Here is a 16,972-nt window from a genome sequence, read left to right as displayed (position 1 = left end):
CATGCTGAAGTAACACCAGGTCAGGTAATAACTGGAGAGAAAAACCAACCCAGCCAGAAGTTCTCAGAGCCATCGATCTTCCGCGAGCTCTGGCCATGCAGGAAAGGTGCAGGGATGGCATCTGGCCAGGGCTGTCCCTGGCACCGTGCCTGTCCCTGGCAGTGCCCTGGGGGCTCTGCAGGGCTTTGCTGTGCCTCGGTCCCCAGGGAGAGCCGAGTGTGGCTGAGGGCGCTGTCCTGCCCTCACCCTGCCCTGCCTCAGCCTCTGCTCCCGGCCTGCAGCTCCTGCTTCCCTCCGCAGCCGGCGGAGCTGCGCTGACACCATTAGCCGAGGGCGGCGTCACTTTCCCATCCTTGCCAAGGTGAGGGATGCAGGGATGCCAGGGATGCCGAGCAAGTCAGAGTGTGAGCAGGTCGGGGTCAGGTGAGTGCCCGGGGCGGGCAGGGCTGTGAGGACAAACCCTGGCAGAGCAGCAGCTGCTGGTGAGAACTGTGCTCAGGAATGGAAAAATTAAGCAGATTTCCGCAACTGCCAAGCCCGATTGTTAACTCCCGTGTGAGCACAAGGCGCACCGAGGCCTGGGGCTCTGCTAGGAGGGATTTGTGTAAGTCGCACCTAAACCACAGATCACGTGGAGGCCCTTCCGCCCTCGCCCTGCTCGGAGCGGGGCAGCGGGGCCCGGCACGGGGCTCGGCATACCCGGGCACGGCACAGAGCTCACCCTGAGCCTGGCACGGCACAGAGCTCACCCTGAGCCTGGCATGGCACAGAGCTCACCCTGAGCCTGGCATGGCACAGGGCTCACCCTGAGCCGGGCACAGGACTCGGCATACCCAGGCATGGCACAGAGCTCACCCTGAGCCTGGCACGGCACAGGGCTCACCCTGAGCCTGGCATGGCACAGGGCTCACCCTGAGCCCGGCACGGGGCTCGGCATACCCGGGCACGGCACAGAGCTCACCCTGAGCCCGGCACGGGGCTCGGCATACCCGGGCACGGCACAGAGCTCACCCTGAGCCGGGCACAGGACTCGGCATACCCAGGCATGGCACAGAGCTCACCCTGAGCCTGGCACAGGACTCGGCATACCCAGGCATGGCACAGAGCTCACCCTGAGCCTGGCACAGGACTCGGCATACCCAGGCATGGCACAGAGCTCACCCTGAACCTGGCACGGCACAGAGCTCACCTGGGGCCGGCACGGCACAGCACTCATCCTGAACCCCAGGAGCTGCCCTGAGCCTCGCACGGCGCAGCCTTCACCCTGAACCTGGCCCAGCGCTCACCCTGAGCCCCGGGAGCGGCCCCCAGCCCGGCCAAGGCACAGCGCTCACCCATAGCTCGGCACGGCACGGCGCTCACCCTGAACCTGGCCCTGCTCTCCCTGAGCCCGGCACGGCCCAGCGCTCAGCCCGAGCCCCGCATGGCCCTGCGGCGGCTCCTGCAGCCCAGCTCCAGCTGCAGCTCCTGCGAGGAGCCGGCACCGCCCGCGGACGGCAGGAGGATGCAGCACCTGGCCAGCACGGTGGGCACGCTGCCCCGCGGCCGCAGGCAGGTACGGGCTGTGCCCAGGCCGGGACGGAGCCCCGGGCTCTCTGTGCTGCGGGCCGGGCTGGGCAGGGCCGGGAGGGTGTCTGCGGGCTGGTCTGGGCTGCCAGGGGAACTCGGGCAGCGCTGGCGGTGTGGGGAGCTCTGCGAGAGTGAGGGATGCTCGGGCTGAGAGGGCGGCAGCAGCTGAGCCCGGCTGGACTCTGCATCTCCAGCACTGCTGGCAGCCAGGGAGGGTTTGTGCTGTCTGAGTGCTCCTTCAAAAGTGCAATTACCTGGGACAGGCCTGGCTGCCCTGTCCTGCAAGCCAGGCAGGGTTTGTGCTCTCTGGGCACTCCTTTGAATGTGCATTTACCTGGGGCAGGTGGCCTGGCTGCCCTGTCCTGCAGGGCTGGCAGCAATGACACCACGAGCCATTTCCGTGTGGATCTGGGGTGTTTCTGTGCTGGCTCCACTGCTGGGCTGTTCCCCAGAGCAGCACAGGGCAGCACAGCTCCCTGGGTTCCCACAGAGCCGAGCTGCTGTGGCTGTCAGTGTCGGCTGAGCAGCTCAGCTCTGGGCTGTTTGTCTGACACGAGGGAGCACAACACAAGGTGTGTGTGGGGCGTGAGGATCTGAAAGCACAACCAGAAACTCTGCTGTGCTAGCTGTGCTCTCCAGGCTTTGCTTGCTCGGCTGCAGAGGGGCCCTGGCCTCCCCTTGGCACAGACGTGTGAGGGCACAGGCAGAGCTGGCGCTGGGAGGGGGTGCCCAGGGGGCTGCAGCCCCACCGGAGCCCTCGGTAGCCGGGAGTGCTGAGGTGACAGTGACGGTGCTGTGGCTGGGGCTGGCAAAGCTGAGCTACACCAGGGCCAAGGTGGCACTGCAGAGCCCGTGCCCAGGGCAGGGGTGCCCCGCCCAGGCCCTCTCATGTCCCCCAGAAGGATTGATTACACCCGGCCTCCCTCTCCTGCCCTTGTCCCTCGCAGTAAATGCACCCCGTGCATGAGGGGGCTGTTTCTGCAGCAGGTCACACCGTGGCACCACTTCATCCTGCTGAGGAGACATCAGCTCTGCTGGCTACAGACATCTCACTGACAGTGCAACTCCTTATTCCCGGCTCACTTTTAGGGCAAGAACCCAATAGAAGCCCATGTTTGACACAGACCTGGCTCTCCCAGGGAGCTCTCCAGGCACAGTGTCCCTGGCCTGAGCAGGGGCCTGGCTGGAGATGCTGTGCAGGGCTCAGGGTGTGCTCTCCCTGCCTCGGGGGTGCTGGGTGCCTCTCCTGGCAGTGCTCAGTTTGTAAACACACACAGAATTTTAGAGGAAAGGGACGAAAGTGAGATGAGCTCTTGGCACAACAGAGGTGTGATCTGTGCTCTGAGCTTGCCGCCAGCATCTGACAGGAGGATTTGGCCTCCAGATGCTTTTCCTCCTGGTCAGAAAGTTCAAGTTCTCCTTTGACCAAGGCAGAGGTGTTGGTGGGATGCCAGCAGCTGTTTTTAGTTCATCTCTGAACTGCTGGTTTTATCTGAGTGCCTCAAAGAACCACAAACCTACTGATGCCTTTCCTCTCCTGTTCCTTGTCACAGCTTGCCCTCTCCAGATCCATCTCCTTGGGCGACCCCACCAAGCCACAGAGGTATGGTTCTGTGATTCTGTGATTCTGTGATCCTGTGATTCTATGATTCTGTGATTCTATGATTCTGTGATTCTGTGATTCTGTGATTCTGTGATTCTAGAGTCACTGCTCCTGGCTTATTCTGCATGAAAGCTGTGTCTGGGGAACTGTGGCAGCCCAGGTGGGATTGGGGCGCGAGGCACAGAGTGGTACCCAGCACTTGGGATGGGCAGGTGCAGCTGTGCCCTTTGCCTTGGGCATGGGAACGGGCAGCACCACCTTGGGAGGGACAGCAAGGTGACGCCCACAGTGTGGTGACACCCCGTGGGCACAGGGAGGGACAGTGTGGTGGCACCCCAAAGTGTGGTGGCACCCCGTGGGCACAGGGAGGGGCAATGAGGGGACACCCCTGTTTTGGGTGGAAATGAGGCCCACAATGAGCAGCTTCCATGAATTCTGTGTGCTCCTCCTGCAGGAACTTGGTTTCTATATTGAAAGAAGACAAGGAGACGTTTGGGTTTGAAATCCAGGTAAGACCTAGTGACAAGTTGTTTCACTAAAAGCAAAATGTGGTGCAGAGTCTGAAGTGCCATATCCCCAAAGCAGCTAAGGCAGGCCAGAGCAGAGGAAGGGTCTGTCAGAGCCTGTGAAATCTGAAGGGATTACAGCACTCATACAAGACAGGGATGTTTCTCCAAGGATTTTTTCATGGTGAAAGTCACAGATGAGAATTTCTGGCCTTCTCACAAGACTGTTGAATGCAGGAGAAATCCCATCCAAATCCAAATAAGAGGCAATGATAGTGCCTTCTTTCCTCCAAAAATAAGTGAATATTTTTGGGAGAATTGTATACAAGAATATTTTCAAATGAGAAAGACCAAAATACTCTCTTAAAAATTACCTTATACTGGCTTTTTGCTACCTCCTTTAATACGCACAGAGAGATATGTACTTTTCAGGAAGATGTACAATATTATTCCATAAATACCTGCTAAGCATGACTTTTGGGGCAGGAGCTAAATCATATAGGAAGAGATTCTGTTTGGTGTAGAAGTCAGTAAGTCATCAAGCAGGAGAACCAGAATGTTACCAGGAGCACTGCTAGGGGGAGAGTCCGTGTTTGTGGGTTTTTGTGAGAAAGGTAACTCCTGATCAGCAGGTCTGCTGAAATCCTGGGTACAGCTAAAAAGTGATTCCAGCAATAAAGGGATAACTTTGGGAGCAGAGGGATCTGCCTGCCAGCAGCAGGGCACCTTCAAAGTGCTTTCCTCTGTCTGCACACAAGGGGAAAACGTGTTTTCTGTGAAATTAGTGTACTAGGAAAAGCTTAACTTTGCCCAGTTTGGGTCTGTGACTAATGAGGGGGTCAGCACTCAGCTCGTGAACAGAGGAGAGCTTTCAGAAGGGAGGATAATTGAGTCAATTATTGGGCCTTTGTGTAAATTGTCAGGGCAGATTTTCATTAAACGTGGCATTCTGATTAAAAATAATTGTTCTTGGCACGTTTTCTTCCTGAACATACATTCAGTGTGAGCACTTCATAGGGCTGCAGAGAGGCAGCATCCGTCAGCTACTGAGGGTGTTTAGGAGCTGCAGTTCCATCACTAGGAGATAAATTCAGGCAAAGCAGAATAAGATGATGTGAAACTTTCGGTCTGCATCTGCAGGGGGCTCATGCTTCACTCGTCACTCTTGGTTTAGGCACCAGTTTTGCTGCTGTTCCAAAGGCTGGGATCACCAGGGCACGGGGGGATTTGGCCAGAGCAGCTCTGAACTTCCCCGGCCTCCCTCCCTTTGTTCCAGCCTGGCTGAGAAATGCGGGCTCCCAATGAGCTGTCTGTGGCTGGAAGGGGCAGCGGCAGGTTTCCAGGAAACTGAGGAGGTATTTGCATGTCACAGAAAAGGTTTCCTGCCGCCGCGGGACCCGGACAGGCTGCGGCACCGCAGTTTGCATTTTTCTGAATTCTTGTCAGCACCCACAGCCACACAAGGGATTTAGAGTAATTGCAGTTACTAAATGTTCAGCTAAATGTGCACGTCAAAAATAAAAAGCGCTTCGAGGAGCGTGGGGATGTGTGTGGGTGACAAGTTCCAGAGGCCAGAAGAGCAAAAGTAAGTTTAGATCTTCTGTGTTTTCAGCTCCCATGCAAACTGAGCTGGCTGGTAGCAGCAGCTGACTCCACACAGCATTCCCAATGAATTGGAGTCAATCCCTTGGAAAGCCCCAGGCCCATCCGGTCATGTTCCCCTAGGAACATGAGGCATCCTTCCAGAAAGCCATTCCCACCCATGCTGACGTATTCTTGGTTGAAGTCACAGAGTTTTTAATGCTGAATAACCAGCTTGCTGTAAAACTTTTTGTTTTAAACAAAAAACAAACAAACAAACAAACAAAAAAAAAAAAAACCCACCAGGCATCAGCCTATTTTTAAAACTTGCTTGTTGAGTTTTATTCCCTAACCCAGTGTACAGGCACCTGTCAAGTGTCTACTGTTTTCTGTGGTACAAATGCATTTTTAATTGTCGGGTTATAGCATTTTGATCTCACTTGCATCTAGTGTGCTCTGCTCATCACAGCCTTCTCATTGAAAAAGTGCTGAATTTAACTGTTTTTCGTGGCTCCAGGGTCGGTAACTGTGTCCCTTTGGCATTGACAGACCATCAGGTTCCCACACCAGAATGATTTCTCCCTGGAGGTGTGCACGTGTGTCTGCAGGATCCAGGAGGAGAGCCCTGCCCACCTCTCCGGCCTCCAGACTGGTAACTGTCCCTGGGTGTTCCTGGCCCTCCGGGCTGCCGTGGCTGTTCCCCTGGAGCAGGGGAGGTGGGCAGGGGCTGCTGATGCCACCCTGGCCTCTGTGTGTGTCCCTGGCAGGTGACATCCTCACCTGCATCAACGGCGTCGGCGTCGAGGGCTTTGGGCACAAGCAAATAGTGGACTTGATAAAGTCTTCAGGGAACTACTTGAGGTGGGTGTGTCTCCTTTGGGTGGGCTTTGGCCTCATTTCCTCTGCCTCTGAAGGCAGCACCGTGCTGCCCCACAGCCCTGCAGTGCCTGGGGCAGAAATCCCAAGGCTGGGCAGAGCCTCTGTGCCTCAGGGCAGCACCACCCTTCCCACAGGTTAGAGACTGTCAACGGGGCCTTTTTCCTGAGGAAAATGGAGCTGGAGACCAAACTGAGGGCTCTCAAGGTAATGGGATTAATTGTTTGTTGCCCTGTCAAATGGAGATGGCTGTGGCTCACTGCTGATGGGGGCAGTGGGTGTCCACGGGACAGGGGATCCTGGCAAGGGCTGACACCCTTGGGTTCCCTGCTGCCAGCACCCCCAGCCACCCCTGCCCTGGTGCCCCTGATGTTATTTTATGGAAACCAGGAATAGAGGAGGAATGTGGTCACAACCCCAGCACTGCCCGGCTGAGCTTAGGCTGGTCACTTTGGGCGTGGGGATCTGCACGGAGCTCATGGACTGTGGGGAGGTGCCTCCCGCGCTGTCCCCAGGCACAGCCTCGCCTGTTTGGCGTTTTTAACCAGCTCTGCAGTGCTGTATTTCACCCCCAGAGCTGAGGGAGGGCAGCTGAGGGCATCGCATTGCTGGGTGTTGGGTGGCTGGTGGCGCTGGGGCTGTCAGGATTTCCAGGTGTGCTCCCAGGGCGGGCAGGGGTGGCTGTGCCATTCCTGCTGTGAGGAGAGGAGGGTGCCTGCTCTGGTGGGTGCTCCAGGGCGGGGCAGGGCTGCAGAAGGGCGCTGGCGTTGCCTCAGCTGGGTGCAGGGCGCTCCGTGCTCCCCAGGCAGGTTCCAGGCTGCTCCCTTCCCAAACGGGACAGGGCAGTGCTTCGTGCCTCGGCCATGAGCCAGCCCCTGTTTTCTGGAAGAAGTTTGCCAAACTCTGGCACAGCCGGGTGTTTCCCGAGGGTGACCTGCGCTTGCACAGACTGTTTGGCTTCCCTGGACTGACCGAGCTGCTGTTCCCTGTCCCACAGCAGGCGCTACACCAGCGCTGGGGAGAGCTGCGGGCGCTGCTGGCCCGGGAGCGGCTCCTGCTGCACGGTACGTGTGTGTGGGACCCTTCTGTGAAACTCTGCCGTCCCACCGGCACTGCCTTCCCTTCCCTGCTCAGGAGGGCGAGGGGCTGGCCTGGGAACGCTCTGTGCCGAGGGCAGTGACCTTGGCTGCTGCTTCACCAAGGGCCCCTTGCATCAGTCCTGGGCTGGGAGTTTATGTGGGTGGGAAAATTTTCCATTCTTACTTTGGTTATATGGGGAAGGGGCTGGGTTGGGTTTCCTATGGACTGCCCAGGGTGCAGGGAGCACCTCACAAGCAGGAGCAGCTGCCCACGTAGGAAGGGACTGCTCCCTGCGCCAAGGACCGGGCACGATGCTCCCTGTGCTGCCAGGGCACAGAGTGCTGCTCCTGGCGAGGGGCGGGCTGGCCAATCTGCCCTCTGGCCAACGCTGCCCTCTGTCCAACGCTGCCCTCTGGCCAACGCTGCCCTCTGTCCAACGCTGCCCTCTGGCCAACGCTGCCCTCTGGCCGACGCTGCTCTCTGGTTAATGCTGCTCCCTGGCCAATCTGCCCTCTGGCCGACGCTGCCCTCTGGCCAACGCTGCCCCCTGTCCAACGCTGCCCTTTGGCCGACGCTGCTGTCTGCTTAACGCTGCTCTGTGGTTAACGCTGCTCTCTGGCTCACGCTGCTCCCTGGTTTCCAGGGGAGGTGAACGACAACGCCCTGCTGGGCTCACTGGAGCCCGTAGAGCCGGGCTTGGTGGGCGGCTGCAGCTCGCCGGGACCCTTCCTGCCGGGCAATCCGCGCCTGTCCAGCGAGAGCAGCTCCCGCAGCCGGCTGAGCTCCATGACGGTGGGCAGCGAGGACAGCTTCTACCAGGGCAGCGCCGCCGAGGACTGGGCTGCGGAGAGCCTGAGCCGGCAGTCCAGCCTGGACGATGACTGCGTGTTCCCCAGGGACGGCGCCGGGGCCGCGGGCAGGGCCTCGGTGCGGCGGCACCGCAGCATCAGCCTGGCCGGCAGCAGCGCCAGCCCGGCCGGCAGCGGCTCCGCGTCCCCGCTCTGGGACGGCGGCGGCGGCTCCAGCAGCTTCGGCACCCTCCCGCGCAAGAGCCGCCGGGCCAGCGTGCGGAAACACCTCCTGAAATTCATCCCGGGCTTCCAGCGCGCCGTGGAGGAGGAGGAAAGCCGGGTCTGATGTCGCAGTGTCACCCTCGATGGCCTGGGGCTGCCCCACGGGGCACGCGGCGGTGGCACCGCGGGGCACTGCCCAGACAACAGCTCTGATCAGACACACGCGGCTCTGGGGTTTTAATTATTTTCGTTTTCAGTCAGAGCGCTCTGCGGACCTCTTCTTCATTAACGTGAAAAATGAGTGACTCCAAAATGTGAAGAACCTTTGCAGAACTTCCTCAGCAAACTTTACTGTTAATAACAGTTTTTAATTGAATGCGAAATTGATAGCTATTTATTTCCTGTTACCGGAGTCAGTGTCTTCCAAAGGTCTTTAATAAAATGAGTGCTTCTTCTAAAACCAGTTACAGAGTCCCATGGGAAGAGGATGGAGCCTGGAGTGTGTGGCAGAGAGAGCCTGGGCACGGTGCTCTGCAATGAAACTGCTCTGCCAGGTTTGCATCCCTTGTACAAGCGGTGTGACAAGCCAGGGCTGGCCTGGTCTGGCCAGCTGCACCCTCTGCCAGCTGCTGATATCCCACGTCTTACCAGGTGTCTCATTCCAGGGGATGTGGAAAGGACCCTCCTGAGGTGCACGTGTCCCCAGGCTGCTCTGCAGAGCCCTGAGGGGTGTCTGTGGTGCTCCCGGAGCAGCTCTGTCTGTCCTGCAGGAGTGACCTCCCTGAGGCAGGAGAGAAGAAGGGCAGAGGGCTGCCCTGCAGGGACCAGCAGCATTGGTGGCACTGGCAGGTTGGTGACATCCCTGAGGCAGGAGAGAAGAAGGGCAGAGGGCTGCCCTGCAGGGACCAGCAGCATTGGTGGCACTGGCAGGTTGGTGACATCCCTGAGGCAGGAGAGAAGAAGGGCAGAGGGCTGCCCTGCAGGGACGGGCAGCATTGGTGGCACTGGCAGGTTGGTGACATCCCTAAGCAGGAGAGAAGAAGGGCAGAGGGCTGCCCTGCAGGGACGGGCAGCATTGGTGGCACTGGCAGGTTGGTGACATCCCTAAGCAGGAGAGAAGAAGGGCAGAGGGCTGCCCTGCAGGGACCAGCAGCATTGGTGGCACTGGCAGGCTGGTGACACCCAGTGACCCCCCCGGGCTGCCGTGCTGGGGACCCTGCCCACCAGTGCAGGAACTGTCCCTTGGTCCCACGTTCCCCCTGCTCTCAGCACTCCACACCTGCTCACATTGATTTCCCCAGAAGCTGAAGCTTCGGGCAGCAAGGATCACATGAGAGTGTGTGTGGAGAGGGGATTAAAAACCATGGGCACAGAGGTGAACAACAAGAGGTTTTTCGCTCCCTCTCAGCACATAGAAAACGCTGTTTGTTCAGCCCGAGCAGCCTAATGATGTTTTTCAAACACAACTGGAAGCACTTAAAATACAATTCAGGACCTTGTGTGACTCATTCATTCGCCTGTTGCCCGGGCAGCCTGTGCAGTTGTACCCTCAGGTGCTGCTGTGCCAGGGTTCTCTGGGCTTCTCAGAGACCACAGGCTGAACCCAGCAGCTGCCCTGCGAGATGAGCTCCAAACAAACGCAATCAGTTCCCAAAACTGCTCTGATCCACCAGCGCTGCTGAGACAGAAGAGTCAGCACTGGCCTCTGTAATTTCTGTGGAGGGGATTAAACAGCTGGAAATATGGCTCGGCTCTGGGAAAGATGAAGGGCACTCAGGGGGCTGGGGGACAGTCTGGGGCCTGGAGGGCACTTAGGAGAGGAGCTCCCACGGTGTGTACATGGGTGATGCCCTGTCCATGCTGCTGCACCGAGGGCCTGCCGTTCAGCCTGGGAGCCCCTCTGCTCTGGGTCCAATATTATGACCCATGATTTTCTGCCTCAAAATAGAGTTTTACTTTTCTTTGCCAGTAGCACCAGCTGAAAGGAGAAAAAAAATCTGGTTCTTTTTGGCCAAAATGTTGAGTTAAAGGCAGATGTGGGGGTGTGCAAAAGCACCAGGGGCAGAAAACCCAGAACATCTGGTGAGAGTCGTTGCAGGGCCCAAAGGGAATGGACAGCTCCAGCACTGAGAAAGAGACCCTGGAGTATTGCAGCTTTACAGTCCAAAGGTGTGATTCCTTTAGCCATGAAAAGAATTAGTTAATTTGCCACGGTTTGGGATACAGGCACTCCCTGTGAGCGTGGAAATGCTGGGGGAGCCTGAGCACCCCACAGGCTCAGGCTGAACAAGTGCAGCTCCCCCAGCAGGGTGAGAGCACGCCTGGGGTGCCTCAGGATGGCAGTGACACGCTCTCACCGCAGTCACAAACAGGATGTGGGTGACAGCACCGAGCCCTGCTGAGCCCCAGCTGGGGGAGGAAGGAGCTCACGGGCCAGCCAAAGCACTCTGAAATAAAACCAAGTGCAACAGCTTTGAACAGGCATTTCTCCTTGCAGGGAGCACTCTGGGTGGGTCCCGCTGTGCCTCTGGGTCAGGGGCAGCAGCAGGGTGGGTGCACAGGCAGCGTGGGACAGTGACAACACAAGCTGGGGTTGGGCTCTGCACCTGCAGCAGCAGAGTTCTCACTGGTCACAGGGGTGATCACAGAGTTCCCAGCAGCCAATGGATCTTTTCTCTGCTTATCCCCTTGGGGCTGAAAGGGTAACACAAGTTTACTGCAGAGTGCAGCTGGGTCCTCGACGAATGCAATTGGATTTTAAACTGAACATTTCAATTAATTTGATGGATGCTACAGAGCCTGACCTTCTCAGGGGACTTAACTGCTCAGCTGAGCGTTGCCCACTGCCCAGACCCTCCCATCAGTTCCTGACTGTTGGGCTCTATCAAGTCCCACAGTCAGGGATGTGGTGCTGCCTTTTGGGCTCCATCCTGCCCCACATTCAGGGATGTGGTGCTGCCTCACAGACAGGGATGTGGAGCTGCCTTTTGAACTCCATCCTGCCCCACATTCAGGGATGTGGTGCTGGGTCCCTCCTGCTGCTCTGCTGGTTCCTGCAGCCCCACCCTTCGCTCCCTTTCCCCGCGGCTGTGGGGCCCCGTTGCCCCATTTCCCCATTTCCCCGTTCCCCTGTTCCCCTGTGCTGGTCACACCCAGCTCTCGGGCTCAGAGCAGAGCATGGCACAGGTGGCTGTCGAGGGCGGCTGAGCCTGGCCTGCTCAGGAGGATTCACTCTTCATCCACAGACAGAGCCAGCAGTGAGTCCCGGTGCTCCTGGCACGGACCAGCTGCTGTGAGTGGGGTCACACCCAGCCGTGGCTGTGCCACGCCAGATTGGACAGAATAAAGGTTTTTCATTTTTAAAAGCTTGAAGAAGCAGAAATCCACCCTGCGGGGGCTGTGCAGAAGGAATTGTTCCCTGCCCTTGAGGGGTGGTTTTGCCCAGCTGTTCACAAACAGCTGCCTGTGGTGGGAAGAACCCACAGCTGCCTTTTCCTTCTGCAATCCTGCAGCCCAAATGGCTCTGTGATCCTGTGATAATAGGAACCCTCTCTCCAGTCACCAGACCTTGCTGGGTGCTCAGCCTCTCCTCCTGAGGGCACCAACCCCTGCTCATTGTCAGCTCACATTCAAACCTTATCCTTCACTTTTCTTGGACAACGTTTTCCAGCAAAGGATGGCTTTTATAATTCAATCACACCAAATTAATTTTAAAACAATAATGAAAACTTGTTGATTTAAAGACACAAGCTCAAAAGATGAATAGAAGCAGTGGAAAGTGTTTGGGTCCATTTCTAATCGGGGGCTGAACTTGACAAGAGGATTTCCAAACCATAAAGCCCAAAGATACCAGAAATGCTGTATTGCACAAACACAGAATGTCATTCACAGCAGGAGATTACACTGTTATGTAAACCTGGCATTGGCACCAGGGTTGAGACGAGTTCAGCTGTGGTCGGAAATGCCCCCGTGCTGCTCGGGTGACTCTCCAGCTTCCCTCTGCAAACGTCCCTCTGAATCCTGCCAGCCTTAGGTGTGACTGAGAGTCACTGAGAGAACCATGGAATGTCTTGGGCTGGGAGGGACCTTAAAGCTCTCCCTGTTCCCCCCCCTGCCACGGCAGGGACACCTTCCACTGCCCCAGGGTGCTCCAAGCCCTGTCCAGCCTGGCCTGGGGCACTGCCAGGGTTCCAGGGGCAGCCTGGCCCCGCTGAGCAGTGCTGGCTGTCCAGGGTGTGTGGCCAGGCACACGTGGACACTGTGACACCGTGCTGTATGTGGGGCTGTGCCCGTCCCACTGCTGGGGCTGCTCCCCAGAGGGCAAAGTGCATCCATTGTGCCCCAGGGCATGGTGAGCTTCATCCATGGCGAGTTCCATCCTCAGTGAGGTTCATCCATGATGAAGTCCATCCATTGTGAGCTCCATCCTTGGTGAGCTCCATCCATGACAAGGTTCATCCATGGTGAACTCCATCCATGGCGAGGCTCATCCATGGCAAGGTCCATCCATGGTGAATTCTATCCACAGTGAGGTTTATCCACAGTGAGCTCCATCCACAGTGAGGTTCCTCCATGGCGAGGTTCCATGGCGAGGCTCATCCATGGTGAGGTCCATTCGTGGTGAGGTTCATCCACAGCATGATTCATCCACAGCAAGCTCCATCCGCAGCAAACTTCATCCATGGCGAGCTCCATCCATGGTGAGCTCCATCCGTGGCGAGCTCCATCCATGGTGAATTCCATCCACGGTGAGGTTCATCCACGGCAAGCTCCATCCACAGCAAGGTTCATCCCCAGTGAGGTTCCTCCATGGCGAGGTCCGTCCATGGCGAGCTTCAACCACAGTGAGGTTCATCCACAGTGAGGTTCATCCACAGTGAGGTTCATCCACAGTGAGGTTCATCCATGGTGAGGTTCATCCATGGCGAGGTTCATCCATGGCGAGGTTCACCCATGATGAGCTCCATCCATGGCGAGGTTCATCCATGGCGAGGTTCACCCGTGATGAGCTCCATCCATGGCGAGGTTCATCCATGGCGAGGTTCATCCATGGCGAGGTTCATCCATGGCGAGGTTCACCCGTGATGAGCTGCATCCATGGCGAGGTTCATCCACGGCAAGCTCCATCTACCCCAAGGTTCATCCTTGGTGAGATTCATGCACAGTAAGCTCCATGTATGGCAAGGTTCAGCTACAGTGCAGTTCATCCACAGCGTGGTTTATCCACAGCAAGCTCCATCCCTGGTGAGCTCCATCCCTGGTGAGCTCCATCCCTGGTGAGCTCCATCCACTGCGCGGCTGCCGTCGCAAACCCGCTGGGGAATGTTAAGCGGGTTAGGTGGCAGGCTGGTCACCCTCCGGGGATTAGGGGTCAGAACAAAGGCTGTCCCTGTGGCCAGCGGGCACACAAAGAGCCATTGTGCCCGAGCACAAGCTCCTGTTTATTCCCGCGGGGCTGACATGCCCGCAGCCCCGCTCTCCAGGCTGGCACAAAAGCTTCCTTGCTCCAGATTGTTTGTTTATGTAAATTATAATGGTGCATTTAATTATGCAACGGGCAGAGCCAGGCGACGAGGGCGGCGCTGATTGGGCTGGCGAGCGCCGGGCACGGCGGATGGTGCGGGCTGGGCGCGGGGGACGCGCCAGGGCCACTCGCGCAGGGCACAGAGCCCCACGCGGAGCTGCCCAGCCCGGGGCCGGAGCGGGGCCCGGCCCGGCACGGCCCGGCACGGCCCTCAGCATGACAGAAGAGGCGCCCGCAGCTGCCACCATGCCGGCGTGCAACGGGAGCCTTCCCCCGCCGGGGAACGACGGCCCGCTCCAGGGCATCGGCGGCCTCCAAGAAACTGCAAAATCTCTGGGAACAGTCCCGTACGCAAATGCTGAAACGAGCCCTGACGCTTCACCTGAACAGGAAAATCTGGAGGAAAATAGAAATTCACTGCCGGAGGTCGCCACTCCTGAGAATTTTGCTGGAGAGCAGCGATGCCAAGGTATCGTACGGGGCTGCCTGTGTGAGAGGGGTGTTGGGAGAGAAAAGTTCTGCTTTATCTATAGCCTGATGAATAAGGGGATGTGCTGAGTGTTCGCCAAAATTCCCAGTCTGTGGTAGCTGTAACAGTGACTTGGAGTATTTCGGAATCTGGGACACATTTGAGGGATGCAATGAAAAGAGAATAACTAAAGAAATGAGCAATTCTAAATCTGCTCTGAAAACCTGCTGATCTGCAGCCATTAAAACCTGATTGCCATCACTAATTGCTCTACCAGCCCATGTCTTGTGCTTTGTGTTTCCAAAGAAAAGCGAGAGGAGAACGCTGGGACACCGCAGCGGGGACCAGCGGATATCCAGGACACAGGGACCAATGGCCGGGGATCAGGGGAAGGTAATGCAAAATGCCATCCAATGTGGGGTTCCACTGGTGTGTAGCACAGAGACAGTGGATGCAGGTGGTTATTATTTTATTTTAATTGGGTCAGACCCTTCTATCCCAGGGAGCAGTGACTCATCTCTCACCTGTGAGTTGCTGCACCTTAGAAACCACAGCTGATATCTTCCTGCCGGAGTTTTACATGTCTCGTGGGCCATGGGGCATCCAAGCATTGTGGGGCCTTCAGGCAGGAGGTTCCAACAGCCTCACGGGCATGGGAGATTCTCTGTCTTCTGCTCCATGCTCAGAGGAAACCTCGTGAGGCTGCAGGTGCTCACAAAACCCAAATTCTTTTCCTGCCAGATTCACCAAGTGTTGAATCCCCCAATGCCCAGGCATCCACATAAAATAGCTCTCCTAAACACCCGTTCCTGGGTGTTGCTGTGCTCATTTCCGGGTGAAAATGGTGGAAATGAGCAGGAGCCGGGGCTGGAGCCTCAGGCACCTCCTGTGGTGATCAGAGCTGCAGGGGGGCCACTGCCCGTCCTGTCATGAGCTAAAAATGTACTGAGTGTATACAGAAATGAACATATTTATTTCACCACGCAGACTGCAGCCTCTTCTCCAAAGGAGGAGTATTTCATGGTGTGTTACTGGAGGAGAACAGCCGTGTCTCTCCAAGGGGGGCTCTGGGCATTATTCCTTTCTCTTCTCCCACCACAGGCTCCTCCTTGTCTGGGAGGACACTTTGGGACAAGGGTGGCTGCACCAGGAGCTGCTGGTGATGCTCTCTGAGCTTTGAAGTGGGCTCTAAATGAGCCATGGGCTGTGCCCTGCAAGCAAATCCTGCTTCCATTAACAAAAGGAAAAATATCCTGAACATTTGTCATGGCCAAATTAATATTTCATAGCAACTGCCTAGGCTGTGAGGAGGTGAATAGTGGTGGAGGCTTTCCCATTTAGAGCTGACATCCATATTCCAGCTGTGCTGCTTTAGGAGCACACAATAAAACCTATTAAAGGATCTCTCCTGGGCCCCCTGCACCCGCCCTGTAACCACAGCGCTTTATCTCCAAATTGCAGGCAGCTTTTTAGTACCCGACCAATTTAGTCTAATTAATACTCTGGACCCCACAGGCAAAACCTTGAATAGACCATTTGTTTCGACACTAAAGCATCATTAACAGCAGAGACATGCCAAACAGGGCAAATGGGAGATGGCCATGGCAGCAGGGAGGGATATGCTGAGGGAGGGACACGTCCCATGGGCACAGCTGGGCACTGCATCCACAGTGGCTCCCTTCCCTTCCCTTCCCTTCCCTTCCCTTCCCTTCCCTTCCCTTCCCTTCCCTTCCCTTCCCTTCCCTTCCCTTCCCTTCCCTTCCCTTCCCTTCCCTTCCCTTCCCTTCCCTTCCCTTCCCTTCCCTTCCCTTCCCTTCCCTTCCCTTCCCTTCCCTTCCCTTCCCTTCCCTTCCCTTCCCTTCCCTTCCCTTCGAAGGGATGGGATAATGGGAATGGGATGGGATGGGATGGGATGGGATGGGATGGGATGGGATGGGATGGGATGGGATGGGATGGGATGGGATGGGATGGGATGGGAGCTGTCCCCAGGTGTTGGGGTCCGGCCTGGCCCCGTGTCTCCCCGAATGGCGAGTCTGGGGTAGGAGCGGTAGAGTCGCAGCCGCCGTGTCCCCCGTGTCGCGCAGGGCCGGGTGGCACGGCGGGGACCGGCACGGAGGGGACAAGCACGGCGGGGACGGGGACAAGCACGGCGGGGACAAGCGCGGTGCCCGCAGCCGGCTGGGAGGCACCGGAGAGCCCGGCGGGCAGCGCCGAGCCCCGAGGGAACGCGGGCCGGGAGGCGGAGGAGGATGAGGAGGACGAGGATGACACGGAAGAGGACGAGGTGCAGGTGATCGAGATGAAGAAGGAGAGCAGCGCGGCGCCCCGGCCGCAGCAGCGGGACAAGCCGCCCTCGCCCCCGGGCAGCCCCGGCTGCAACTCCCCGCTGGAGAAGGCGGGGGAGCCGCCCGGGCCGGGCAAGAAGAACGACATCTCCCGACACAGCTACTCCCGGTACAACACAATCTCCTACCGGAGGATCCGCAAAGGAAACACCAAACAGCGCATCGACGAGTTCGAGTCCATGATGCACTTGTGAACTGAGGGGGAGCGCCTCACGCACCGAGCCCTGGCTCTGGGCTTGGCTTTGCTTTGCTCCCCCAGACGTGTCTCTTCACACAACACAAGGTCACTGCTTTTCTTCTTTTTGTACCTGATTTATAATACACTGTGAAATTTTAACACCTTGGCTTTGACGGGGGCGGAGGCATCCGTAGCGCAGGAAAATAAATAATCAGTTTGCTAAATGCA

The 16,972-nt window shown here is 57.5% G+C and overlaps 2 protein-coding genes across 4 annotated transcripts; both read left to right on the top strand.

Moving 5' to 3' along the window:
- Positions 1-728: 728 nt before the first annotated feature.
- On the top strand, positions 729-8,650 carry CYTIP (cytohesin 1 interacting protein). Of its 3 annotated transcripts, none has more exons than XM_059476171.1 (8): positions 729-1,555; positions 3,123-3,172; positions 3,627-3,681; positions 5,809-5,911; positions 6,027-6,120; positions 6,273-6,342; positions 7,136-7,199; positions 7,859-8,650. In XM_059476171.1, the coding sequence occupies exons 1-8, from the start codon at positions 1,424-1,426 to the stop codon at positions 8,350-8,352; spliced, it is 1,062 nt and encodes a 353-aa protein (XP_059332154.1). In that variant the 5' UTR covers positions 729-1,423; the 3' UTR covers positions 8,353-8,650. The 3 variants fall into 3 exon arrangements, with proteins under 3 accessions (XP_059332154.1, XP_059332153.1, XP_059332155.1); XM_059476170.1 differs by having other exon boundaries at positions 7,133-7,199; XM_059476172.1 differs by lacking the exons at positions 729-1,555; positions 3,123-3,172; positions 3,627-3,681 and having other exon boundaries at positions 5,819-6,120.
- Positions 8,651-13,902: 5,252 nt separating this feature from the next.
- On the top strand, positions 13,903-16,968 carry ERMN (ermin). Its single transcript, XM_059476308.1, has 3 exons — positions 13,903-14,221; positions 14,528-14,614; positions 16,306-16,968. Exons 1-3 carry the CDS (start codon positions 13,969-13,971, stop codon positions 16,758-16,760), a joined length of 795 nt encoding a protein of 264 aa, XP_059332291.1. The 5' UTR covers positions 13,903-13,968; the 3' UTR covers positions 16,761-16,968.
- The last annotated feature ends 4 nt before the right edge of the window (positions 16,969-16,972 follow it).

Source organism: Ammospiza nelsoni, chromosome 7 (assembly GCF_027579445.1).
Source record: "Ammospiza nelsoni isolate bAmmNel1 chromosome 7, bAmmNel1.pri, whole genome shotgun sequence".
NCBI classification, from domain to species: Eukaryota; Metazoa; Chordata; class Aves; order Passeriformes; family Passerellidae; genus Ammospiza; species Ammospiza nelsoni.
This window is presented reverse-complemented; position numbering and strand designations above follow the sequence as displayed.